This window comes from Hemicordylus capensis, chromosome 7, assembly GCF_027244095.1.
Source record: "Hemicordylus capensis ecotype Gifberg chromosome 7, rHemCap1.1.pri, whole genome shotgun sequence".
Classification (NCBI taxonomy): domain Eukaryota; kingdom Metazoa; phylum Chordata; class Lepidosauria; order Squamata; family Cordylidae; genus Hemicordylus; species Hemicordylus capensis.
In genome coordinates this window covers 31745616-31771593 of record NC_069663.1, presented here as the reverse complement: position 1 = coordinate 31771593, position 25978 = coordinate 31745616, and the positions used below count along the sequence as shown (strand labels likewise).

The 25978-nt window shown below is 52.1% G+C and overlaps 1 protein-coding gene across 1 annotated transcript; it reads right to left on the bottom strand.

Moving 5' to 3' along the window:
• Nucleotides 1–1224: 1224 nt before the first annotated feature.
• NT5C1A (5'-nucleotidase, cytosolic IA) lies at nucleotides 1225–24722 on the bottom strand. Its single transcript, XM_053268505.1, has 6 exons — nucleotides 24244–24722; nucleotides 12432–12599; nucleotides 8890–9019; nucleotides 7559–7681; nucleotides 4556–4740; nucleotides 1225–2857 (listed from the first exon to the last, which is right to left on the bottom strand). Exons 1-6 carry the CDS (start codon nucleotides 24400–24402, stop codon nucleotides 2492–2494), a joined length of 1131 nt encoding a protein of 376 aa, XP_053124480.1. The 5' UTR covers nucleotides 24403–24722; the 3' UTR covers nucleotides 1225–2491.
• Between the last annotated feature and the right edge of the window lie 1256 nt (nucleotides 24723–25978).

The following is a 25978-nucleotide window of genomic DNA, read 5'->3' as shown; positions in this document are numbered from 1 at the left end:
GAGCCATGGCCCTTCTAGTTGCCTGGCGCAAAGCCTTCCCTGCTGCCCCAGTGGCAGAGCTCTTGGCGGGCTTGTCTATAAATAGTGGGCACTGCCCATGGAATGAGATGCCAGGAGGCTGCCAGCAATGCTGTGAGTGCCTGCAGGCCGGGGCCAAAGTGGGCAGGGGCGCGATCTCCTGCCCCACTATCTGGAAGAGTGCACAGATTCTTCATGCGCTTGCCTGGAGGGGCTGATCTTTTGCCAAAGGGGCCCAACAAGCCTCTGCAGCACCCAGTGCAAAGAGAACGCCAGCATTTCTGTTTCTGCGGCCACATGCCCTACACAACTTCCATGGAACATGCGACCGGGGATTCTGGAGGGCACACTCTCTGTTCACCCTGGGCCTTACCCTAACCCTGCATCAACTGAAAGCACGCTCTACACCTTGGTCTCTAGGAGATAATTATTGGTAGCTGGGAGTGAGAAATCTTTCAGGGACACTTGATCTGGAAACTTCCCTGAAACACAGCTTGGAAACCACAGCATTATGGGATAAGAACGCAGACACTAAGCACCCACTGAACGCATCCGGGAAGGGTTCTAGGAAGAACAACTTCCTCTTATCAAAGGGCTTCAGTGGCTGGAGGCTGCAGGGCTGTGTGCTTCTTCCCAGAACCACAGAACGCAACTTCTAAATTAAGCAGGACTAAAAATAGGCAGAGGTTGGATGGGATTCCAATGCACACAGGGAGATGGGAAGAAGCTTCTGCCAGTAAACAAAGAAAGTGGTGACATTTTAGCCTGGACCTCAAGGCATAGCCTCCAGGCTCTCTTCCTGATCCCTCTTTTTTTGAATACACCAAGCTAATCAGGAAAGGAATTGTGGAATCGTCATCATGACTCAGAATGGCAAACCCCAGGGATGCTGTTTATCTTTCACAAGAGGCCTTTGGTGTCCTCACATCTGGGCAGCCTGGCCAGGCTATAAGCCCTGTTACAAAGCACATGCGCAGTTGCTTCTGTGTTGGACTTCTGTTGGGTTAGCCTCTTCCTTCCCCTGCCTCAGCCATTTCAGTCACACACACCACCCTCATACACACACTAAGATGCTCAGTGGCACTCTTTACATGCCCAGTGGCGCTCTTTGGACCAGACCTCCAAAGTTTTTGGGAAGAGGATATTCCACAATCCGGTTATTTCTACTCAACTTGTAAATAAAGAGATCTTATCTTAAAAAGAAGATAAGGGAAGCATTATATTTGGATAAACTACGGCCAGAGGATAACGGCAAAGAAGAAATGAGGGAAAGTACATAGGCTATTAAAGGGTGCAAATAACATTCTTGTGCCATACCCTCCCTCTTCTAGGTTTTTCTCTCTCAATGTCAAGGATAACCAGGCATAGCTGTGAGTCATCAACCTTCTCCTCCTCTCTCCTCCCCCATTTGCTATGTATTACTCAGGTGTTTAGATTGGGGGAATGTCTTGGATATACGTGTGGATTTTAAACAGCGGGATATAGAACACTGAAGCTGATGTATATACGGCAAAATGTCTGTTCTTTGTTGCAATTCCCTCTTTCTATGTTTTAATTTATGCAATAAAAATGGTCTGGAGAGAAGTATTGTAGCAGATCCATCATGTGTATTGCATTGCCATTATATCAACTAATAAAGAGATCATCACGGACAACATCTGCTCTCTCTCTCTCTCTCTCTTTATATCTTTATTCCCAAGAAAACGGACTCTGCAAAGGCAGTCTGGGTCTCCCCACCCTTGCCTGGGGAGAGAAGAGGGGCCTGATCCATATTTCAGGAGTTCGATGACCCAGGAGGCCTAGTCTGAGCAAAGGCTGATTTCTCCACTTTTGCTCTGGAGTTGTCTACTGCTGGCCTGGGGAACATGTTATGTTAGGGTATGTGTGTGTGTGTGTGAAACGGGACTGTGTGCCTAGATAAGCCTTATTGTATGGCACAAAGTAGCTCCTGAGGTTTCATCGGGCATCAGCCACCAGCTTTCGAGCTTATCTCTGCAGTCGTAAGAGCGAGGAATGGCCTTTTAAGAAGACACACAGAAGGTGATGACAGCTGGAATTGTTCACAGTGCTGGATTCTGCACCTCTAGCAAATGCTGCACAGCACAGTGGTGGAATACAAACAACTCTCCTACAGCAGAACAGGCCATTGGAGGGCTCTAGACACCGCGGACATCTAGGAGCAAAAACAACCTTGAAGCATCATATGAGTGGGAGCAGGAGTGACACTGAGGACCCCCGACAGACACTGGCCATGACGGGTGGACACAGTGGAAGTGAGAAGCATGAAGCCAAGGGGCATTTCCAGAGAGTGCCCAAACATATGGGCAGCAGGAGGCTTCCCCCAGACAAGATGCCTGCCCTTGGAACCCCTTTGGTTCTCGTAACAGAAGATGCTCCAGACTTTTCATCCTGCAAGAGAAACATTGATCTCCACATCGGAAAGGTCGGATGAGTCCAGTCCCACCATCCACGGCTACTTGCTGTTCTGACTTGCTTTCCCTTGCACCGAGCGCCTGTATTTCTGTGCCACCCCATATGGCACGTGGGCTGCAATGGTGCCCATCTCCTTTGCCCCCTCCACGTGGAACATTTGGTCGTCAAAGAAGATGTGGGGGCGGATCTTCTCCAGCAAGGGGCCCTTGGGGGCGCCAGCGAGGAAGAGGGCCTCGTCTGTTTCTAGTCCCCAGCTCCGGAGAGTCTTTAGAGCACGCGCTCCCGAGCTGGCAGCACTCCGGGCTGTGACCAGGTAGGTGCGGATGGGGCATTCCAGGCGCAAACCCTTGGAGTAGAACTTCTTCTGCAGCTTCCCAAGAGCTTCCAAGAAGCCCTTCAGTGGCCCCTGGAAAAGCAAACCGACCCTGTCAGCCAGAGCTCCACATCACAGGAGAAGACCCCTCTAGACCCCGCAACGGTGGCCAAGATCGACAAGGAGTGCCCCAGGCATTCGTCACGGGTGGGTATTCCATGACAGAGTCCAGATACTTCACTAGTGCTGCCATTTAAAATAAAACCAAAAAACCAAACACCTCCTCATACAGTACTATACAGGCTCCATGTTTTTCTTCTTATCCTTGTAAATGGCTGGATAGAGCCACTTTTTGATTTTGAGACTAGGAGCCCATTCCCACGACTGGAGAATGGGCTCAGATGGGGCAAGGGCAGGAAGCCGCGGGAAGCCGGTTCCCCAGTGACTTTGACACACAGCAGGCTTTGCCGTGAGTTTACTGGGAGGCTTTACTGCGAACTCAAAGTTGTCCCCCCAAATTGATGCAAATAGTAGGGTTTTTTTTTAAAAAAACAAACACCCTGGATATAAACCAAGCAACACTCAAATGTGCCGTGAAAAACCCAAATTGTGTGTGAGGTGCTCCCCGATAAGTCACAGAGACTTCGGGGTAAATCTGGCCGATATGTGAACAACCCCCCCCCTTCCATTCTGGAGGAGATGCAAGAGGCTTCAAAGGCCCCGTGTGAAAAATGTCCTGCAGACGATCTTGTCCATGTTGGTGGGCAGCTGGATTGGAGGGAGCAGGGAGGTTTGGGGGCCGGGAGGCAAGTGCACGGTGCATTATGGAGAGCCTCCCGTGTCGGTCAGGGGGCTACTTGTGTGTAGGCACCACACGAAGCTGTACCTGATGAAGAAGCTGAACCAACACACATACCAATCAGATGCACCAACATATGAGCATTTAGCCTGCTTTGGGGGCACCCCATGCCTGGACTAAGCAGAGGGCTCCCTAAGGGGGCTCGCCACCGCGCGGCTGCCAGGAGCCACATGGCTCCCGGTGGCACACATGCACACCAAAAACCAGGCTGGGCTTTCATAGCCCAGTTTTGGGTGCGCATGTGAATAGCTTCACAAAACTCTATTGTGAACATGCATACCAAGCTTTGTTTACTTATCTCAGTTTGCAAGGTAGATATGACATTACAAGCAAGCAAGCAAGCCAACCACCTCCCCCCCATGAAGCACGTCCATATATCAGCCGCAGCTCATCCTAATGTGCCAGGGGGCGCCAAACAAGGCGCAGTTGCTCCTGGTTCCTGGCAGCCCAACTGTGCCTGTTTCTCCCATCCTGCCCACTCCCTCATGAATGAGAGCCAGTGTAGTGTAGTGGTTAGAGTGCTGGACTAGGACCCGGGAGACCCGAGTTCAAATCCCCCTCCAGCCATGAAACTAGCTGGGTGACTCTGGGCCAGTCACTTCTCTCTCAGCCTCACCTACTTCACAGGGTTGTTGTGAAAGAGAAACTCAAGTATGTAGTACACCACTCTGGGCTCCTTGGAGGAACAGCGGAATATAAATTGAATTAATAATAATAATGATGATGATGATGATGATGATGATGAATGAGAGCTGTGCTGTCTGCAGGCTAAGTCCGCACAGCTCTCCCGGATGAATGGCCAGTCTGCAGGCAGTACGGTTCTCGCTAACTCATGGGAGAAACAGCTGCACTCAGGCTGCCGGAAGCCAAAGGCAGCTGTGCCCTCGGGCTCGTCAGGGCAAGCCACGGCTGCCATATATTTGCAACCATACCTGAGCCAGCGGCTTGTTTTCATAGGTCTGCTCGTGCTCGAAGAACTTGTCAAGGCCATGAGCCTTCACGATCTGCTCAGACTCATCAGAGAAAAGCACAGCGTCCCCATCGAAGGCTACACGCAGCTGGTTTTCGGAGACGTGCACGTCCCTGTTGGGGCTGAAGATGGTGGCAGCAGCAATTCCTGGTGTGTGGAAGGAAGGAAGGACAAGATTCCAGCAGCATTGCTCCAGAGCCCGGCTATTATGGTTGTGAATATTTATATACCGCTTTCCAACCAAAGTTCTCAAAGAAGTGTGCACAGACCCAAAAGAATAAAGATGCTTCCCTGTCCCAAAGGGCTTCACAGTCTAAAAAGAAACATACGGTAGACACCAACAACAGCCACGGGAGAGATGGTGTGCTGGGGTTGGATAGTTAGGGGGGCCAGTTGCTCTCCCCTGGTCACCACTTCAGAAGGTGTCTCTCTGCTCAGTTAGCAGGGCTATGTCCTTCAGTTGAGGCTGCCCTTGGCCTTCCAGAAGGAAAACCCACGGATAAGTAAAGGTAAAGTTGTGCTGTCAAGTCGGTGTTGACTCCTGGCACCCACAGAGCCCTGTGGTTGTCTTTGGTAGAATACAGGAGGGGTTGACCATGGCCTCCTCCCATGCAGTATGAGATGGTGCCTTTCGGCATCTTCCTATATCGCTGCTGCCCAATATAGGTGTTTCCCATAGTCTGGGGAACATGCCAGTGGGGATTCGAACCGGCAACCTCTTGCTCCCTAGGCAAGTTACTTCCCCACTGCCCCAACTCACTGATGCCCTCACTTTAAACACTGCTTTGAAAAATATGTTAGTTAAAGGCAGGAGCAACTTGCCCAAGTGAGCCGTGTGTGTGTGTGTGTGTGTGTGTGTGTGTGTGTGTGCGCGCCAAACAAGGCACAATTGCCTCTCCTTCCTGGCCACTCCATTTGCTTTTCTCTTCCCCACACGCTGCCTGCAGGCTGGCCATTCATCAGGTAGGGCTGCATGGTTAACCACACAACTCTACCTGATGAATGGCCAGCCTACAGGCAGCATGGCTCTCATTATCACTGGGGGTGGGGAGAGGAGCAGAGCTGCTGGGAAGGAGAGGCAGCTGTGCCTCCTTTGGTGCCCCCTCCCCCCCCGGCTCCTTAGAATGAGCTGCTCCAGCTTAAAGGTGTGCACATTTCCAAATGCTACAGGAGCTGTGTTGAAAGGGGGCAAAATGAAACCGCTGGAAGGAGTGGGGAGGCAAGTGGCACCGCCAGTTGACTCTGAATGGGGAGAGCTCTCGTCAGGCTTCTACCACCAAGCCAGAACAGCTCAACCCCATGACCCTCAAATGCTGAGAGGTGGGGGGCAGCTGCTGTCCTAGCCTGGGCACTGTCCCGATGAGCCGCTCAGTAGAGGGGAAATGCTTCCATTCCGGCAAATCACATTGAAAACGTAAATAGCAAAGTGCCCAGCAGGGGGAGCAGTCTCACGAAAACTAACAACCCCTCAAAACAGCAACTTCTTTACGCTGGAGACACGTCATAGCACTATATTGCAGCGATTAAATTCGAAACAAGGCACTGGAAATATGAATGGCAGCCTGCTGTCCATGTAGGGTCTGCGGTGTCATAACACAAGAAGTGCGGAAGCACACTTCAGAGATTCGTTGTGACCCCGTTGCAGGGTCTAATCTGGAAAGCACCCTGGAGTGGCTGCTCTGGGCAAAGCTGGCCTCCCAAGCACTGATCCTGCAAAGACTTCTCGCACCCTGAGAAGGTGTGATGCCCCAAGATGGTGACCCCCCCTCCATTGCCATTATGGCCAGCATTGGCAAGGCTCATGAGCATGTCGTCAGCCTGTCATGATCCTGGGTCCTGAAGCCCCACATATCGGGGAGGATACGGACAGTTCTGCATGGGAAGCCCCCACCTCACCCACCCGTCCCACCTCCTCCGTAACAGCCAGAGGACACCCCCTTGCCTGCACCTTCAGACTCAGGGGCTTCGTCTGAGGACCAGCCAGCTGAGATGGGAGTTCCTCAACCCTGTTGAAGTCAACGCCTGAGAAATAAGGCACGGCTGCTTTGACTCTGGCAGTTGCTGCTGGAGGGATGAGGTTGGAGCCAGAGGCAGCAGCAGGAGACAAAGAGCAGGGCTCAATCCAGGCTCCTTGCTGGAACAGCCTTCTCTTCTCCTAGCCCTGCGCCTGCATAGCTCTGATTCCTGGTCCTTCACCCCAACTGGCTTGGCCTTCTCTTCTGCCTGCTCCTTGCTGTGTTCCTTGGCTCTTGACCGTGGTCTGCCTGACCTCGACTCCTGCTTTTCATGCATGGACTGTGACTTTCTGGTTCCTGACCTCGGCCTGCTGACCACGGCTACACTTGACCCTCAGAGGCCAGCCCCTGCAGCCTGACCTCCACCTGGTGACCTAATCTTGCACCTTTGAGTGAGTCTGTGCCACAGGACTGATGTGCCACATCACTGCAGGACATGACGGGGCCGCCCAAATCCCACATGGCCTATGCAACCAATGATGGCAAAGTTCAAAATGTCTCTGGGACTGCACGGGCAGAGCTACATCGCTCTTGGGGAAGCAATGCATGGCGATCAAAGTTCCAGTGTGCAGCCTCTCTTTCCTATCGGAAATGTCCAGGGGCATCATTGGGGATGGCAAATGGGGCACGGGCCCCCAACGAACTGCTCAGAGCCCCAGATTTCACCAGCCACCCCCCTCCTCCATGACCTCTACCAGAAAGGCAGTGTTGCAGTGGAGGCACCTACGCAGAGCATGGGAGAGAGCTCCTAGCCTCAACGAGCTCTCTGTTGATTCCACCGTCATAGCTGCTATATGATAATATTAGAGACTTTTAAGAACTTACACAATTATTTCTGGGGGGTATGATGGAGTTTAATTATGAAAAGGGGGGCTGTGGTCCTGGGGCTTGGATCTTTAATTTATGCCACCCCCTCAGACCTCCACCAGCCAACGTAATCACTCACTCACCCTCTTCTATGGCCTCACTCACTTTCTCACAGTCGGACGACAGGTACAGGTTGGTGTGGTAGGCCTTCAGGTAGCAGATGGGGCTGTTCCCACCTGTCATGCAAAACCTCTCGATGAACAGATCTGGAAGGGAGAAGGAGAGAGCCACACCCTGGAAAGCACAGACAGGCAGAAGGAGTCACACTGCTATGGCCCGTCCCTGCACCTCCAGATGGGACAGGATCTGTGTTCCCTCTAAGGCGTGCGCACGTGCACAAAAGCTTTTTTAATGTCCGCTCAGTTAATTATAGATCCTGCTCAGATGGAATCAGGAAGGTCCTATTCTGAATATACGTACACGCACACTGCCTCGATACTGCTGCCCAGAACAAAACTCATTCCGCACAAAGATGGAAAAAAAATCAGAGAGAAGACCGGACAGGATGACCAGCGTGGTGGGCTGGCTGCTCCCTCTCCTGCTTCCACTGCCTGGATCCCCTCCCTTCCCTTCTCTGACCATCTGGCCTTCCCAGCTGGGGGATTCCTGGCGAACGGATGTGGCATCCACACTACAGACTTAGTCCATCCCCAGGGACTAGTGAGGGCTGAAAAAAGAATCTCTAACAGTATCCCCAGCACTCCCACCAAACGGCAATTCCCCGTTTTCTTTGGGTGGGGCTGGAGAGCCATGACCAGAGGTGCCCCTAGGTAATTTTGGAGCCTGGACCTAAAGCCTTCTGGACCCCGCCCCACACAGGATTTTTAACATATTTTCAACATGACCACACCACCTTGGACAGATTTGGGGGCCCCCAGGGGGTTTGAAGGCCCTGGACTTCAACCTCGGGGTAAGAGTGCCTCTGGCCATGACCAATGAATTGGCACAAAAACAAAAGAAGTCTGTAGTGTAGACATAGCCTTATTAATGTTTTATTAATTACTCTCTTCAACCAAAAGTTCTCTCCGTGATTTACTTAGCAAAAAGAAGGAGAAGAGACGATATATGGGTCTCTGTAGGGGGAGTGTTGGGGGAGGTGTAAGTTAGCCTGTGACCATTTCTGATGAGCCTTGAGGGACCCTCCAGGTGTGTCAGAAATTGTCATGGGGGAACCCCAGGATCCCCCTCCTCAGTGCTCTCCCGAGAGGGGCCCACAGCACAGCTAATTGTTCCTCATTCTTCTGTTAATGTAAAAGGTCTCTTCCTGCTGCTGGGGCAAATATCATCCCCTTCCCCAGCATGAAGGGCTCTCTACACACAGCAGCGTAGGGCTTGCAGTCATTCTCAGCACCAGACACTCCATTGCCCATTGGCTACTTGGGTGCCTCCTGTCGAGCTTCTCCCAGTTACTCACTGTAATGGTTGATGCTGTTGATCAGGCGGACACCCACTTGAGCATGGTTGTTAGTCATGAGGACGATGTCGAAGAGCTCCTCGCTCTCTGGGTAGAGCTCCCGCAGCTGAGTGTTGACAGCTTCCAGGGCCTGGAGAGTCAAGATGGGGAGTGATCCAGGCAAGATCTCTAGCTCACTCCCTGTAATGATCTGTCCACCTCCCCTCACTGAGGGATGCGGGATACACTCCAGGGAAAGAGACAGGATGGGGAAACCCTATGGCCAAGTTCCTGGACAACCCTGCACCGCCGGGATTTCCCACAGGACCCAGAGCCAGCATCACCACCATGACTTGAAAACATGGGCCTGCCTTCATCCTCTGACTTAGTTATCCTCTGAGGACCTGTAGGTTCAAGTAGAAGCACTCCAGTGCCAGCTCTTAGAAAATCAGGCCAGGTCCCTAGGGAAGAGGTAGGGCCAATTTGCTCTGCTTGGGCAGCAGCCATCCAGACCAGACGTCTGCTCCATGAAGCCGCTGGAGCAACGTCCTTCATGTTGCTATGCCCAGCTCTCTTATGTTCTTGCTAGGAGCTGTCTGTGGTCCTGACTCCTTTTTCCTTAGAGCTGTCCAGGGTGTGTGTTCCTCCCAGATACCTGCCCTGAGGGAAATTCCAGTTCAGTCTGGAACCGGATATTCCCTTAAATGAAGAAATTGGAGGGGACAGGGGAGAACTGTAAAAACTGTCAGTGCTCACTGACAGACACACAGCTTACCTCTCAGGTACTTTCTTTACTCACATGTCAAAAGCATGCCAATCAAAGGATCTGTTTGTACATCCTGTTGCATGCACTGCACTTCTGTAAGTAGCTCATGCTACTTACTTAAGAATAAGAACAAGAGCCAACATAGCATAGTGGTTAGAGTGTTGGATTAGGATCAGGAAGATCCAAGTTCAAATCCTCATTCAACCATGAAACTCACTGTGTGACTTTGGTTCAGTCATGTATCTCTCAGCCCAACCAACCTCACAACAACCTTGAACATGGATAAAAATAACCATGTACACTGCTCTGAGCTCCTCGGAGGAAGAGCGGAATATAAATGTAATAAAACAAACAAACACAAGAACAGCCTTGCTGGATCAGGCCCAAGAAGGCCCATCTAGTCCAGCATCCTGTTTCACACAGTGGCCCACCAGATGCCTCTGAGAAGTCCACAGACTGCCATAGACAGGGGGTGAGTTTGGTTGACGGTGGGTTTACTTGACTTTGGTTTCCTTAGGATTCGAGAGAATTAATGGCCTTATATTTCCTCTGTCTACTGATATACAAATAGAGCATCAGTGGAGTTACTGATAGGGGATGCCCTGCTTTCAGTCACGATCACATCAGATCCCTGGAGAGAGACCTCTCTGCATCTCAGGGTGCCTTCAGCCAGCCAACTCTCAGCTGCTGCTTTTCTTCCTACGCATGTGTGCACATGCACACGCCCCTTAGCTTGTGGTGGGTGGAATGTGTCACCTTCCCCAAACTTAAATGGCTTTTCCATTCCAAACAGAACTCCATGCCAACAAACCTTCTCCTAACAATTAGCTCCCATTTTGGAGACAAGAAGAGACCTTTTAAAAAGGCTTGTGTTAGGAACATAGGAAGCTGCCATATACTGAGTCAGACCATAGGTCCATCTAGCTCAGTATTGCCTACACTGACTGGCAGCAGCAGGGTTTCAGACAGGTGTATTCCCCCCTGGAGATGCTACCAGGCATTGCACTCGAGATTTTCTGCATGCAAAGCAGATGCTCTTCCACTGTTGAAGCCACCTAAGTCGTGAAGCCCTATTCTCCACCCCACCCCCCAGGCCAAGAGGGGATGAAGGTGAACAGGGGAAGTGCCTCCCATCTGCTCAGCACCTTGACAAACTGACCAGTGGAACATAGGAAGCTGTCATATACTGAGTCAGACCATTGGTCCATCTCACTCAGTATTGTCTTCACAGACTGGCAGCGGCTTCTCCAAGGTTGCAGGTTGGAGTCTCTCTCCCAGCCCTATCTCGTTGGAGATGCTGCCAGGGAGGGAACTTGGAACCTTCTGCTCTTCCCAGATCGGCTTCATCCCCTGAGGGGAATATCTTCCAGGGCTCACACATCAAGTCTCCCTTTCATATGCAACCAGGGCAGACCCTGCTTAGCTAGGGGGACAAGGCATGCTTGCTACCACCAGACCAGCTCTCCTCCCCTAGAGAAGTGGGGAGAGGGTAGCTGAAGGGCTGCTCCTTGGAAGGAGGCCGTGGCTTGTGCTCTCTTGCTCTTGAGGACAGAACCAGAAGTTCTTTTGTCAAATCTCAGACGCCGATCAGATCAGGCAGAGCTTTAGGGCAAACCCTCCCTCAGGTTGTGCTTCTGTTGCAAAAGAGCAGAGCCCTGACTAAGCACTCAAAGCACAATCCTGGGAGGGGCAGCCCCTCCACCCCCTCACCCCTTGGATGGCCAGGCTGCCTGCCTGCGGGAGCATCACGGATGCCCTGGGGCCATGGCCTGTGGCACACACAGTGACAAACAGCATGTCTCTTTCTCTCCCAAGCCCCCGTTCCTGCAAACACCACTGTGTGCTTCCTTTGTGTGTTGTTGCTAATTCTTCTGTAGTTGTGTGGTGCTTTTGTGCAGCCCCAGAGAGCCAGAGTGAGTGCCCATGCCCAGCAAGACTGCCAACAATTTGCAAGGCAAACCCTTCCCCTAGATTTTGTGGATCTTTTATCCTTTTTGTTTTTTTGTTTTGTTGCTTGTTGGCTTCATTTGACCAGGTGTGCACTCCATCCTCTCCTGGGCCAAAGCGCACGTCCAGCCATGGAGGAGGAGAGCTGGTCTTGTGGGAGCAAGCATGACCTGTCCCCTTAGCTAAGCAGGGTCCACCCTGGTTGCATATGAATGGGAGACCAGAAGGGTGAGCACAGGAAGATACTCCCCTCAGCAGGAAATGGAGCCGCTCTGGGAAGAGCATCTAGGTTCCAAGTTCCCTCCCTGGCAGCATCTCCAAGATAGGGCTGAGAGAGATTCCTGCCTGCAACTTTGGAGAAGCCACTGCCAGTCTGTGAAGACAATACTGGGTTAGATAGACCAAGGGTCTGACTCAGTATGTGGCAGCTTCCTATGTCCCTATGTTCCTAACCAGAACAGCAGGGAGGGCAAGTTGCAACTAAGCTGTGCTTCACATGGTTAGAGTACTGGAGACCTGAGTTCAAATCCCCATTCAGCCATGAAACTAGCTGGGTGGCTCTGGGCCAGTCACTTCTCTCTCAGCCTAACCTACTTCACAGGGTTGTTGTGAAAGAGAAACTCAAGTATGTAGTACACCGCTCTGGGCTCTTTGGAGGAAGAGCGGGATATAAAATGTAATCATCATCATCATCATCATCATCATCATCATCATCCTTCAGGAAACCTCTACAAGCACTAAACATATGACAAGTGGCAGCAATTGCTTTATGCTGCTATAACTTAAACCCAGATCCTGGCACTTTTATCTGGAATTTTTTTAAAAAAGAAGGATCCGGGAAGGACCTGACCTTGACAAATGGGAAGGCCGCTCCTGGCAGGAAGGGCTCGTTCTCATGGTCCAGCTGGTACTTCACGTATGCCTCCACGCCCTGCTCGCTGTAAATCTTCTGCTCCTCCTCCATCCGGAACAGGGCTCGTGACGACACTGCGATCGTGATGGCGTGTTGAGGCTTTGGCTGCACGACAGAGCAGAGAGGCAAAGCAGGGCCCCGTTTCATTAAGAGTGGGTCTCTTAATATTGACAGCTGTAATCCATGAGTGACAGCCATGGAAGTGCCCTTTGGAACTTCCATGTGCGGAGGCAGGCTACCTGTGAATACCAGATGCCAGGGGCCAGCAAGAAGAGACGGCCATCCACTTCACGCCCTGCTAGTGAGCTCCCAGAAGCATCTCGCTGGCTGCTATTAGAAGCTGAGGGAACCTTGGTCCGGCAGGACCATTCTTATGGCATGTAAGTTCATCGTTCACGTGTATGCAACCAGCAGGGCCTCCCCAAGCCCCCGCCTCCCCAGTGCCTGAGGATCCCAAGGGGGCAGGGCTCTACCTGCACCCCTTGCACAGAGCCTTGCCATGTCAAGCACCCCGGGGGCCTCCCCCCACATGCACCCCCTTTCCTTCCCCGGTGGTGCCTAGCATTGCTGCTTCTCTCCCCCCACCCCGTCTGGATTTTAGAAGGCAGCTCAGAGTGAACAGAGAAGGGTGCCAAGGGGTGCACTGACTGGGGCAGTGATCTTCACTACTTTTCAAGCAGGGGCCACTTGGGCAAAAAGAACCTTCGGTGGGAGAGCCGTTTTTGCAGCCCTGCGCTTTTTCTCAGTGCTGGGAGGGCCCTTTAAGAGAGACGAAGCCTCCCTTAAGAGTTCTAGGAGGGAAGTGCTGAGAAGGGCTACGCTTTCTAGCACTCCATGCACACCACCCAAGATGGGAAAGGGGATCCAGAGGGCTCCCTTCTCCTTAAAAGGGTGCAACCCCCCCCCCTGCGCTGGGCAGAAAACTGCATGGTGAGAATGATCGTCTCTGCATGATGCCAGGGGACTGTGCAGAAGATTCCATTTTGGCCAAGGTTTCACACAGGCCCAGTAAACCATTAGTCTGGGACCTGCACCTAGCACTGATGGGGGCTGCCACCGGCCCCCCCCCCAGACCTTGCAGGGAAGAACGCTGCTCTAGGGTCTCTCAGGACCCATCGGCATTGTTTTCAGTGATGTTGCGAGTACAGTGAAAAATGACAAGTACTTATAGAAGTCTTTGGACATGTAAACCTTGTTTTATGCTTGTAATTTGAAAAGTTTGTGTTATTTCATTTTCCTAAGTAAAGAAGAAGAAGATGATGAAGAAATGGAAACATGGCCCCTTTGTTTTTTAATTACTATTTATGATTCTTTTTACATTTTTTCCTGCTTAGGATGTCTTTGATGTGGAATTGGCAGCCCTGACAGGGTGCCAACTCCCTCCATTCAATAACAGGAATGATCAATTAATAAAGTTAAATGTTTTAACTTTTTCTCTATCATTGATTTTTTTTTAACTGATGTTTTAATTTTTCTGTTGTCATTTGTCTTAACTAATGTTTCAACTTTTTTGTTTTTGTTTGCTTTGTTGTAGAGACGTGAGTTTGGGATGGTGTAAAAATATGTTAAACAAACAAACAAACAAACAAACAGGAGGGGCAGCAGCTCATCCTGTTAAGAGGAGTGGCTGATCCTAACGAACCGTGGGGAGGGGGGGGCGGGAACCAGAGGAAGCACAGCTGATTCTGCTCTCTCTTTCTCCTGCCCCCCCCCCCCGCAGCGCTCATGAGAGCTGTGCTGCCTGCAGGCTGGCCATTCGGCAAGGAGATCTGTGCGGTCAACTGTGCAGCTCCACCTGACAAATGGCCAGCCTGCAGACAGCGCGGCAGGGGGGAGGAGCAAACGGAGCTCTGGGAAGCAGAGGCAGTTGTGCCTCCTGCTGCGCCCCGCCTCCCCCCCCCCCCAGCTTGTTAGGACCAGCCACTCCTGCCTGTTAAGCATCTCCTATGAATGGGCAGCATTCAATGAATCAGGGACAGAGTCAGCAAAAGAGCCTTGGAAAGGGACCAAAAGCAATAGAGGAAATTGGAGTTGAGGAGGGTGCTCTGTTTTTTGCCTTACGGGAGGGACTGTCAAATTACTTGGAGCTGAAAAGTCTGCCTCGGGCTCCCTTGGGAGAAGCCGTTTGTGCAAATGGTACAGAGTAGACTTGGACTCTGTCACTGCCTTGGCCTGCCGTGCCCCTCCCAGTCTGCCTGTAGCTGCCCAGTCTTGCTGCTTTAGGGCTCTCTGCCTCCCCCCCCACCTGTCTCTTGCTCCCCCGCCCTGCGCCTTCCCAGGGGGTTGCCTGCCTGCTGCTTCCCTGCATCTTGGTCACCCCCCCCCTTGGCCTCTGAGCTGACCCTTCTGTGGATCTGGCCCAGCAGCCCCAACCGCAGCAGCCCCAATCCTCTTGAGACTGGCACCTTTGGCTCTCAGGCTGCCTGCCTGCCTGCCTGGCAGTCTGTGGATCGGCGGCAGGAAGCCCAGAGAGCAATGCCTGGCCTTGCTGGGTTCAAAGGAGGGGGGATGCCGTTTCTGTGCAATAGATGCGCCCGCTGGGGAAAGAGCAGCTTTTCAGTCAGGCATCACCAAAAGAGTCGCACACTGTAAACCGCCCTGAGCCATTTTTGGAAGGGCAGTATAAGAAATCAAGCAAGCAAGCAAAGGAAGAAAGTGACCCAGGAGAGTGTCACTTGGACACAAACTTCCGCCTGCAGCAGCAGCAGCAGCTTCAAATGGCAAGATGCTGGTTTCTCCGCAGAGGCGGCATTCCAGCTCTGCGCTGGGCCTCTGCCTGCCTTCACTTGCCAGTGGGGCTCATTCAGACTCACCTTGCCCATTTCTTACCCCTCATGGCTGCTGCCTTCCCTCCGGCCTCGCCAGGCCACAGTGAAGCGAGGCCAGAAGGAAGGAGGCAGTGTGGGTGGGTGGGGTGGAGATGCGGGCAAGGAGAGTCTGAACAAGCCACACCTGCAGTTAACCCCCACCCACCCACCCACCCACCCACCCAAACCATCAATTCCACTTTGTTAAACTGTGATGCCCAGCCGAGCCTCCTGATGCAAAAGCCAAGCTCTTCCCAAGAGCTCTGCAAGCCGATCCGAAAAAAGCTGAGCGACCCCCCACAGCCGCCCTGAGCGAGGCAGGATTCCTTGCAGGACCTCGGCCACTCTGCGTGCACAATTAGCAAAAGTCCCCTCTGAGACGCCAACCTGCCTGCAAAAAGGCCACATGAAATGTTATTATACTCTTCATAATTCAGGGTGGTCAGTCATTAACCAGTGAGGGGGCTCCCTCGCTAACTATGACGCCCATTAATCAATAACTTGGGCGCCATTTGTTACTAATTAGCTGAAATATGAGTTTAATTGCTCTTAAAAGGGCACAGGCCGGTTTAGTCAGCCTTCTCTGGCAGACAGATTCGTCTGTTAACTGGCAGTGATGAAGAACAGCTCAAACCCCTTTGGGGGGGTGTGCGTGCGTCCGTGCACACATGTGCATGCCCTGGGAAAAGCGCCAGCCCAGTGCTTCTCTGGATTTGACTGATCATGTCCCTTCCTCTGTCAGAGCTAGTGACAGAACAGCAGATGGCACGGAGGGGCACCCAGTATAATTTCCTGCAAGTAACAGAGTGATAGGTTACTGGCTTTCCCCTCGACAGGCAGATATTTGACAGGAGAAGCTTTCATTGTCCCACACTGTCACTGCATGCCCTGGAAAAGGGACAGGTCACTGCACTAGGGACAACAGTGTTCCAGCCTGGGCAGAGCTGCCCGCGAGCCCAAGGAGTGAGAGGCCTGCTGCCCTCTGCTAATAGGAGGAACCCTCTGGGGCTGGGGGCTGGGGGCGCAATGGATGCACTGCTCACTGCCATGCATGGTCTCCCCCTCTGCAGCACCGCATGCGTTCAGAATCACCATCCCGCCCTTGTGCCCGCAGCCACCTCACTCCTGCCTTGGCAGGTCTCCTCAAGGGAGCCAGAGAAACCTTCTCAGGCTCTCTGGTGCGACCTTCGTGTGCTGGGCTGACCTTCAGCCCTCGCAAGGATCCAGGAGGCCTCTGTGCAAGCCCCGTGGCTCCTCCGGGCAACTGTCAAGGTTGTGCAAGGTCAGGGGAGCGCCAGTGAGAGGTCTGGATTGAGAAAGCAGCCCCTGGCTGGCCGGGAGGGGAGGGGAGGGGAAGGGCTGGCTGGATAGAACCTGCCAGTTTTGATATGGAGGAGGCCGGGGTGGCAAATGGGTCAGTGCGTTTCCTCTTGGAAAGCCTCCTCCTCCTCCCCCCCTCTCTTCAGGGGTGGGGTGAGGTAGGATTACATTGAGCAGGAATATTATGGAGGCAGTGAGGAGGCTGATTTGGTGGCATCCTCTGGGATTCTGATCTGAGCAAAGTCGGCACTTTTGATGCCAGGGCTGTCAGGGAGGAAGCCCTTTGCCTGCCAACCACCAGGAAGACAGTCTCTCCCTCTCCCTCTCCCTCCTCTCATTCTACACCTTTGGGAACTGAAAGATGCCAGGTGGGATTGGATGGAGAGCCCGGAAGCAGGGGGCAAAGATCAGTGGCTGGACCCAAGCAAGCCGTGTCAAAAGCAATGGGTGAGGTGTGTGTGCAAAAAGCAGTCAGAGTAACTGGAGCAGAGTAAGCCCATGAAGTGACCAAGGGCTTGTCCGCAGGAACTTTTTCACACTGGGCTTTTAGTTCATATCTCCTCCGGAATGGTCCTGTGCGTCCACATATTGGCCAGATTTACCCCAAAGTCCCTGCAAACTATCGGGGAGCACTTCACACACAATTTGGGTTTTTCATTGCATGTTAGAGTGTAGCCTGATTTATTTCCAGGGTAAAAAAATCTCCACTTTTTTGTGTTGATCTTTTGGGGCAAATTCAAACTCACGGCAAAGCGTTCTGTCTGAAAATGCCCCAGGAAACTGTCAGGACTACTTTGCCCATATGGACCTGTTCAGGTTTTGAGGTCTGCAGGCTGGCTCTCCTAAGGAACAACCTTCTTTGGGTGTCAGGTGCCAGGAGCCGGCCCTTCTCAGTGTGTGTGTGTGTGTGTGTGTGTGTGTGTGTGTGTGTGTGTGGAGGGGGGGGGAATCTTCCGCGCTCCCTCCCCAGAAATATCCAACAAGCCCTTCCTCTCCCTGCTTGTTTATTTTGCACATCTTTAATGGAGCAGCTGTTGAAATTTTTGCTCTGACTCTTTTGCCTGCCTGTTGTAATTTTAAAATGTATTGTTAATAAACAACATTTACTAAATTTATTTAATAAATACAATGAAATTGATTTTAGTTAATACTTTAAAATTTGTTGTTAGCTGCTATGGGAGAATGTTTTCAACAAGGCAAGATAGTAGTATATAAAAACAAATTAAATCAGACTGTCGTATTCAAATTATAGAGGTCATTATATTAAAAAGGAACAGCTCATCCTAACGAGCTGGGGGAGGGGGTCACCGAAGGAGGCACAGCTGCCTCTCCTTCCCGAGAGCCACACTGCTTGCAGACTGGAGATAGAGCTGTGCAGCTCTACCTGATGAATGGCCAGCCTGCAGGCAGCACAGCTCTCCTTAATGCTGGGGTGGGTGGTTAACTGTGCAGCTCTACCTGATGAGTGGCCAGCCTGCAGGCAGTGCATAAGGCAGGAGAAAGAGGAGCAAACGGAGCTCCGGGAAGGAGAAGCAGCTGTGCCTCCTTTGGCTCCCTCCTCCGGAGCTTTAGGATCAGCCGCTCCTGATAGTAAACCATTGGCCTGCCAGGAACCTCCAGGACCTTGGTAGTCTAGTGATATGGAGTCCTGCTGTTCCAGAGGCCCCTGGCAGCAGCAAAGGCCAGCCCCGAGAGGACAAACACAGGCCTCACGCCAGACACGTTGCTGTCAGGACAAATGGGGGGGAGGATTGTTATCAGACAGCAGTCCAGATATAACCGGGGGTGGGGAGGGGTTGCGGGAAACGGCGGGGCGGGGGGCACAATGTTCAGGATGTTTCATTTAACAAACCAATAGCATTTGGAGACTCTCCCTTTATCATTCCTGCCCCAGCCCCCATCCTTTAATATGACAAACTTCATGCCCCTGATCAAGCGGAGGCAGTCACAAAAGCTCCTGCCGCAAGAAAGGGGTTAGTCTTTCAGGTACCCCAAGAGTCAGTCGGGGTTATCTCCTTTGCCTCGGACTGGCATGGTGGTGGCTAGAAGGGGCTGCCTTTCTCTGACGGCCAATCCTCCTCCTAGCCAAGGAGACCTTTGCTCTCCCAGCCCTGCTGGAATGCACCCAGCCCTAGAGCCCCACAGCAGCTGGTCCGAACAAGCCAGTGGAGGGGCTGGGGGGCGTCAAAGGAGGCGCAGCTGCCTCTGCTTCCTGGCAGCAACTCGGGTTGCTCCTCTCTCTCTCGCCCCCGCCCAAGAGCTGCATTGGCTGCAGGCTGGCCATTCCTTAGGTCAGGGATTCTCAACGTGTGGGTCCCCAGATGTAATTGGACTTCAACTCCCATAATTCCCAACCAAAGGCCACTGGGGCTGGGGATTATGGGAGTTGAAGTCCAATAACATCTGGGGACCTACACGTTGAGAAACCCTGCCTTAGGTAGAGCTGTGCAGTTAACCGCACAGCTCTACCTGACAAATGGCCAGCCTGCAGCCAGCATGGGGGAGAGTAGAGCAACCTGAGCTCTTGCTGGGAAGCGGAGGCAGCTGCTCCTCCTTTGGAGGCAGAGCTGCGCAGTTAACCCCTGGCTGGTTACAATGCCCCGCTACTGCCGAGGAGGAGCGAAGTGGGCTAACTGTGACATCACAAGCTCACAGCCAATCAGTGCAATGCACAGCCAGTTTCTGACCCAAACACACAGAACTGTTTCTCCCCACACACCCCGCCACCAGCTTGATCCTGAGTAGAAGATTGTACACTGGTGAACGAAACGTGGAGAGTGCACGAAGAACGTATTCGGGAGCACCAGCCAGAAACTTTCTTTGGGGAGTACACAAAAATTCCGCCCCCCCGCAAGAGTTTTTCAAAATCCCTAGTTCTGTAATGACATCCTTGGAGTTTGGGGTTTGAGTCTGGCCTCGGGGAATGGAAATGCTCCTGCAATTGCAGTTAGCGTTCCCGAATCCCACTAGTCATTTTTATTGCATGTCATTTTTATTGTCAAGTCATTTTTATTGCATGTCAGCTATAGGCCATTTCAACAAAGCCCTCGCTCCATTGTAAAGAATGATTAACTTCAATACACAGTAAATCGATAGACTAAAACAGCCACCTGAATAGTGAATCGCTTCCTTATTCAGAGCGTTTGTCAGAATTATTTTTGCGGCGATTGCAAAAATGGTTACTCTGTGCATGATATGATTCCTTTGCCTGATCGCTCACTCCAGAGCTTACCGGCTGTAGGCCAACCTGTACCCAGAGACAGAAGCTGTGACACCAATTTCAGTTAGGCTTTGCAGCAGAGAACACACCCCGTCTTCCACCCAGCCAGCAAGCACCACAGAGGAGAGATTTGCAGGCCGCGGGCATCTGTCAGGGGTTCTATGGAAGTCTGAACTGAACAGTTCTTGGGATGGGAATAAGAGTGGATTAGGCATGCTTGCATTCATTCAGCAAAACTGGCAAAGAAGAAAAAGAAGCCATGTGTCAAAGGGAAGTCTCAACGTGGACCATTGGCAGGGATGTAGCCCCAAGAGGTAGGAACATGGGTATTCCCAGGTGTTGTTGACTACAAACAAGCTGCAGCGGCCTATGGCTGGGGATTATGGGAGTTGTAGTCAACAACATCTGGGAATCCCTCTTACAGGGAACACTGCCTCCCAGCCACACCCATCCTAATGGCTCCTTCCCTCACTTAAATAGATACATTGCTCACTTAGATAAATTGGCTGCAGGCTGGCCAATTTGGGAGATTATGTTACAAGACCTCAAGGATCATGTCCAGGCCTGCTCAGCTTAGGCCGCCCAGCTGTTTTTGGACTACAACTCCCGTAATCCCCAACCACAGTGGCCAATAGCCAGGGATTATAGCAATAGCAATAGCAATAGCACTTACATTTATATACCGCTCTATAGCTGGAAGCTCTCTAAGCGGTTTACAATGATTTAGCATATTGCCCCCCAACATTCTGAGTACTCATTTTACCGACCTCCGAAGGATGGAAGGCTGAGTCAACCTTGAGCCCTTGGTCAGGATCGAACTTGCAACCTTCTGGTTACAGGGCGGCAGTTTTACCACTGCGCCACCAGGGGCGCAGTTGTAGGCCAACATCTGCAGAAGGTCCGAAGTGGAACAGCCCTGATAGACTCTAGGAAATGGACTAGAATGAATGACAGAGAATGCCCACCGCAATGCCTGGTTTCCTTCCAAATGGCCATAGGAATGCATGGAATTTCCAAATGCCATTCGGAAATTCAGTACATTCCATGGCCATTTGGAAGGAAACCAGGAATTGCAGTGGGCATTCTCTGTCATTGGTTTTAGAATGTCTTGACACTAGTCCACTGCATGACTTGTTGGAGATGAACTTCCAGTGCATCGACCTTTTGCACCAACTGTCCTAATGACCACTAGGGGCATTGGGAGTAGAGACAGTGAGTCAGGGTCTCCCTATCTGTCCCTACTCTATGACCCCTGAACTGACTCTGCAGCACTTTCTGTGCTGAGCCACAATCCTTCCTTTCCTCCTAGAGAGCAGATGGAGACATCTCTCTCTCTCTCCTTACCTATCCACTATGTAGTCCTTTAGATTAGAGACAGGCCTTTCCTATCAAAGTGTATTTAACCATTAAATATTTAGTGTTTAGTCATACAAGGATCTCCATGTGTTTTCTCTAAACAGCTGCAATATCCGAACCATCCTCTGCTACCTACTCTGTAACTGGAGTGTGTGCTCATTCCTTAGTGCTCTGCTGTTTCACCTATTGTGGGTAAAAATCAACAACCTCTAACACAACTTGCATGCTGACAGTCCCAGGTTCAGTCCTGGGCAGCATCTCCAGGTAGAAGAGATTCTAGCCTGAAATCAGGGACAGCTGCTGCCAATCAGTGTAGACCATACTAAGCTAGATGAACCAAGGGTCTGACTCAGTAGAAGGCAGCTTCCTCTGCTCCTAAGACAGGAAGAATGGCAATAAATGGTTGGAACAGCAAGAGCAGCACATGGACCCCAAGAAGGCTTTGTGTCCCCCCCTGAGACCCGGGAGGGGGGAAAGTACCGGGACGGCGTCCTTGGCCGTCCCTGCAGCACTCTGCCATTGGGCAACACAAGTTCCAACACCACAGGGCAGGTACTCAGGCTCAAGCCTGGCTCAGCCTCAGACTTTGAAGGCATTCTCCCTAAGCCGGTGATCATTCAGTGGTGGGGGAGCAGCACTCTATGTATGCTCAAGAGTGCTCTTTTTCTTGACTGCAAGACAAGGGCTGCTGAACCCTGACTCCAGTTCTGCTGCTAGCTTTTTATGAGGGGACAGAAAGTGGAAGGGACACATGCAGAAATACAACTATATGGGGTGTGTGTGTGTGAACTCCAGCTCTGTGTGGGGTACAGCGCAGTGGTAGGCCTTTGCATGCAGAAGAACATAGAAATACAAGAAGCTGCCCTATACAGAGTCAGACCATTGGTCCATCTAGCTCAGTATTGTCTTCACAGACTGGCAGCGGCTTCTCCAAGGCTGCAGGCAGGAATCTCTCTCAGCCCTTTCTTGGTCAATTCCAAGCAGCACTGAGTTAGGGCTGGAAAAGGTCCTTCTTTGTCTGACACCCTGGAGAGTGGCTGCCAGTCAGGGCTGGCAAGACTGAGCTAGATTCTGACTTGGCAGAAGGCGGCTCCATAGGTTCAGCTGTTCCAGGACCCATTCTGTGTTGGGTTCGCTCGTACAGTGAGAGAGAAATGATCTCCGGCAAGGGATGGGTGGGAGTGATAAGAAGTTGGAGTGATTGCTCATGGGTCTTACACGTTCCTGCGCTATTTCTGCTCATTTTCGTGAGGCTTGCACAGATTGTATTCTTGGCATATTGTACTCCAATATGTGTTTGTAGAGAGGGGAGTGTGCCAATCAGACTGTTCCTAGCGGCTGCAAAGTTATAACTATAACAATAATAAAAACAACAACTTTATTTGCTAGCTACGCCGTAACACATTGTTCTGTGGACAACAGAGGATTAAGACACAAAACAGAACACATTAAATTATCATTGACAAAAAAGGTGAAAAGAAAATACAAAGTACAATACAGAGCAGCTTAAAGACCCCATTTTAAAATTAGTTTAGAAATCAGATCAAATCTGAAAATCAGAATTTAAAAAGGCCTGGGTGAACAAAAAGGTCTTTACTTGGCATCTAAAAGAACAAAGTGATGAAGCCAGGCGAACCTCACTGGGGAGGCTATTCCATTAATGGGGTGCCACCACCGAAAAGGCCCTCTCCCTGGTAGCCACCTGCCTCACCTCGTTTGGCAGGGGCATCCGGAGGAGGGCCTCCCAAGAAGATCTTAAGGACCGGGTTGGGACATATGGGGCAAGGCGCTCTCTCAGGTAACCCGGTCCCAAGCCATTTAGGGCTTTAGAGGTTAAAACCAGCACTTTGAATTGGGCCCAGAATGGGACACTGAACCCAAGACCACCCCAAGTCACTTTGGTTTCTGGGGTGGAACATGCAAATTGTACCTCTCAGCGGTAAACATGTCATCATAATGAATCATCCACTGCTCTTTTAATGGGTGTTGAAAACCTGCAGCCTCAGGTCGGCAGCTTACTCTGCCCAGTGGCAGGGCTGGAAATGGTGATCTTAGAAGATGGTGATCTTCTAATCTCACACACCACTGAGAAACATTACTTGGAATATCTGTTTGTTCACTCACTTGCTGGAAAACCTGGGCATCCCCCCCCCCCCGCTAAACATGGTACTTTTCTATCCATATCCACAGCCAGTGGGATTATGACTGCAGCAACCTCGTGCTTCTAAACGGCCTTTTAAGCGGCTGGAAGAGATGAGTGCCAGATTGAAGCCCCTGGGCAAAGATGCAGCTTCCGCTTCTCTGCACCTTGACAAAACAGCCGTAATATTCACAGGTGATCTGTGTGTGTACCTGCCAGGCAGTTTGGGAAAAGGCATCCTACCAGACAGAATGTGCATCTCAGCCAGTAAGCTCCTGACCTTGGCACCCAGGAGGAGGGCACGTTCTGTCTGTAGCTAAACAGCCTTACTCCCTTCAGCAGTTTTATCTTGCACACAGCGGGCATCCTCTCTGCAAGCAAGAGCAGCCCTGAGAAAGAGCCCTCTCGGATGAAGGCTACTTATCAGGAGGATGCTGTTCATACAAAATGCATCAGATGAAGTGGGGGCCTTATTCCATCGTGTTCACGACCGCAGTGCTGGGATTCTTAGCGGTTCTCCAGGGTCTCAGGCAGAGAAGGGTCTTTCCCAGCTCTGGGAAGCCACCTGGGATCCTTTAAGCTAAAGGCTGAACCTGGACCCTGATCCATGCAAGCCGGAGTTCCACATCTGAGCGATACTTCCCTGCAGTGATAGATGGAGCTACCTGTATCCCACCCGTGGAGGCAGCTAAGCAAGGAGGTTCAACAGGTGGCTTAAGCTGGCATGATTAGGACTACTTAGAGGATGGTTTTCCTCTTTGCATCCAGCCAGACACCATGTCGTCTTCCTTACAAACACACACTTAGGATGTGAACAGGCAAGCAACTCCCCCAACCCCCTCCCAAGAAAGGAAGGAAGGAAGGAAGGAAAGAAAGAAAGGAAAAGAGGCTGGGATTCTCTCTTACCGATTTGGGTTTCTTTTTCGGAGACAGGTTGTCATAAAATGCCTTGGCATCCTGCCAGTCCTCTTGCTTTGGCTTCCCTCCGCCATTGGTTGCTTTGCTGATGGGGTCTTTGGGGGGGGTTCCTTTCCCTTCCGGGTGCCCAGATTCTGCTGGCTCCATCTCCCCTTCTCTGGGCCCTTCCAGGAGAGCAGGCCGATGACGATGGCCACCAGCAGCTATTCTTCTCTGCCGGTTCAGCAGGAGAGGCAGTCTGATCAACCGCCAGGATCCTCTGGATGCAGCTCAAGAGTCAGAGAGAGCGAAGCAAGCAGCAGCAGCAGCAGCAGCAGCAGCAGCAAGGTCTCTCTGAGCCGGGGAGGGAGAGTGTGCCTGGATTTCTGTGTGTGTCACTCAGACAAAGCTCTTTATAAGGCGTCCCATGAACCTCCTGGGCATCCATAGTTACCAAATCAACAGGCCAGCGAGCTTAACCTCCTCAGGACTGGAACTGCTGCTCCTGGTCCTGTGATGGGAGGAAGCTCTTTTGGGGGTGGCAGCGGGGGGGGGGGGGGCGACAAACCTGCAGGAGGAAGGCATACAGAGAGGAGTCTCTCCCAAGAGGGGTGACCTTGGAAGGTGGGTGGCTGGGCTCTCTCAGCAAGACACCCAGATGTCTCTATGGAGGGCAGGCTGTGGTGGCTCAGTGCTGAAGACAGATGACCAGGCTGCATGTGCTCAGGAGAGCATGAGGAGAAATCCAGGGTCCAGCTCATCCAGCGTAGAGCTGAGCAGGTAGAGCTCTGCCTGACGAATGGCCAGCCTGCAGGCAGCACAGCTCTCATGAACGCGAGGGCTGGGTGGGCAGGTTGGGCAGGAAAGAGAGGGGGGCAAACACCATCCTTTCACCAGTACTGCTGGCCCTGCGGACCGGAATGGCCAAAGGCGCCTACAGGTCTGCCTGAGCGGCTGTTGACAAGGCAGAGGCTCCATCCCAGATGGGGACGCCAGAAGCAGCAGGGGCGGAGGACAGAGTCGCCCCTGGGCTTCGAAGAGTGGTGTGGAAGCGGGAGTGCTCACACACAGCACTGCTGCAGGAGTGGCTTGTGCAGCGCCTGCCAAAATCCCCCCCCCGAATAATTCAGAGTGCAGTGGTGGGGCCAGCCACAGTCAGTGTGTGGGGGCTGCCCCAGAGCCTGCCAGCTTCATCTCAGGCTCCCCTGCAGTGGGGCAGAGCGGGATCCGAGGAGGGCGCAGCAGCGCTCCAGTGGCAGGTGGCTATTCCGTGGGAGCCTCTCAAATATTGCTGCCCAAAGCAAGTGCTGCTTGGCAGGCAGGCACTGTGACACGGAGGCCATCTGTGCAGGGCGCCAGCCCAGAGCACATGCCCGCCAGGGATGGGCAGGCCGCCACTCTGCAGGGCCCAGAATAATTCTGCGGCAGGATTGGGACTGGAAAGAATCTCTTCTGCTGCCACCAGACAGATCTGGAGAGAGCTCTGCACTCGGAGCATTCCTGCGCGTTCTCTCTCCCTCTAAGAGATGGCCTGAGCAGAGGATTCTGTGTGCAGCTCCCTGACAAATAATCCCTGGAGGGGACTTGGTTATGCAATTTACTCCGTCTGGCTCATAATATTAAAAGGAGCTTAATTTTCATAGCTAAAGACCTTGATGGAGGGGGCAAAAGCACAATCGAGTCTCCTTTCAGGTCACACGCGCACACACACACTCCTCAGTTAGGCCCTGAATGGCCACCAGAC

What these genes read in the sequence shown, in the direction of transcription:
- NT5C1A (XM_053268505.1), bottom strand. Translation starts at nt 24,402, where the DNA reads ATGGAGCCAGCAGAATCTGGGCACCCGGAAGGGAAAGGAACCCCCCCC. An exon ending in CAACAGCATCAACCATTACA is followed by an intron (nt 7,682 to 8,889) that starts GTGAGTAACTGG and finishes TCTCCCTTCCAG; the next exon opens with ATCTGTTCATCGAGAGGTTT. An exon ending in GAGTGAGGCCATAGAAGAGG is followed by an intron (nt 4,741 to 7,558) that starts GTGAGTGAGTGA and finishes TCCACACACCAG; the next exon opens with GAATTGCTGCTGCCACCATC.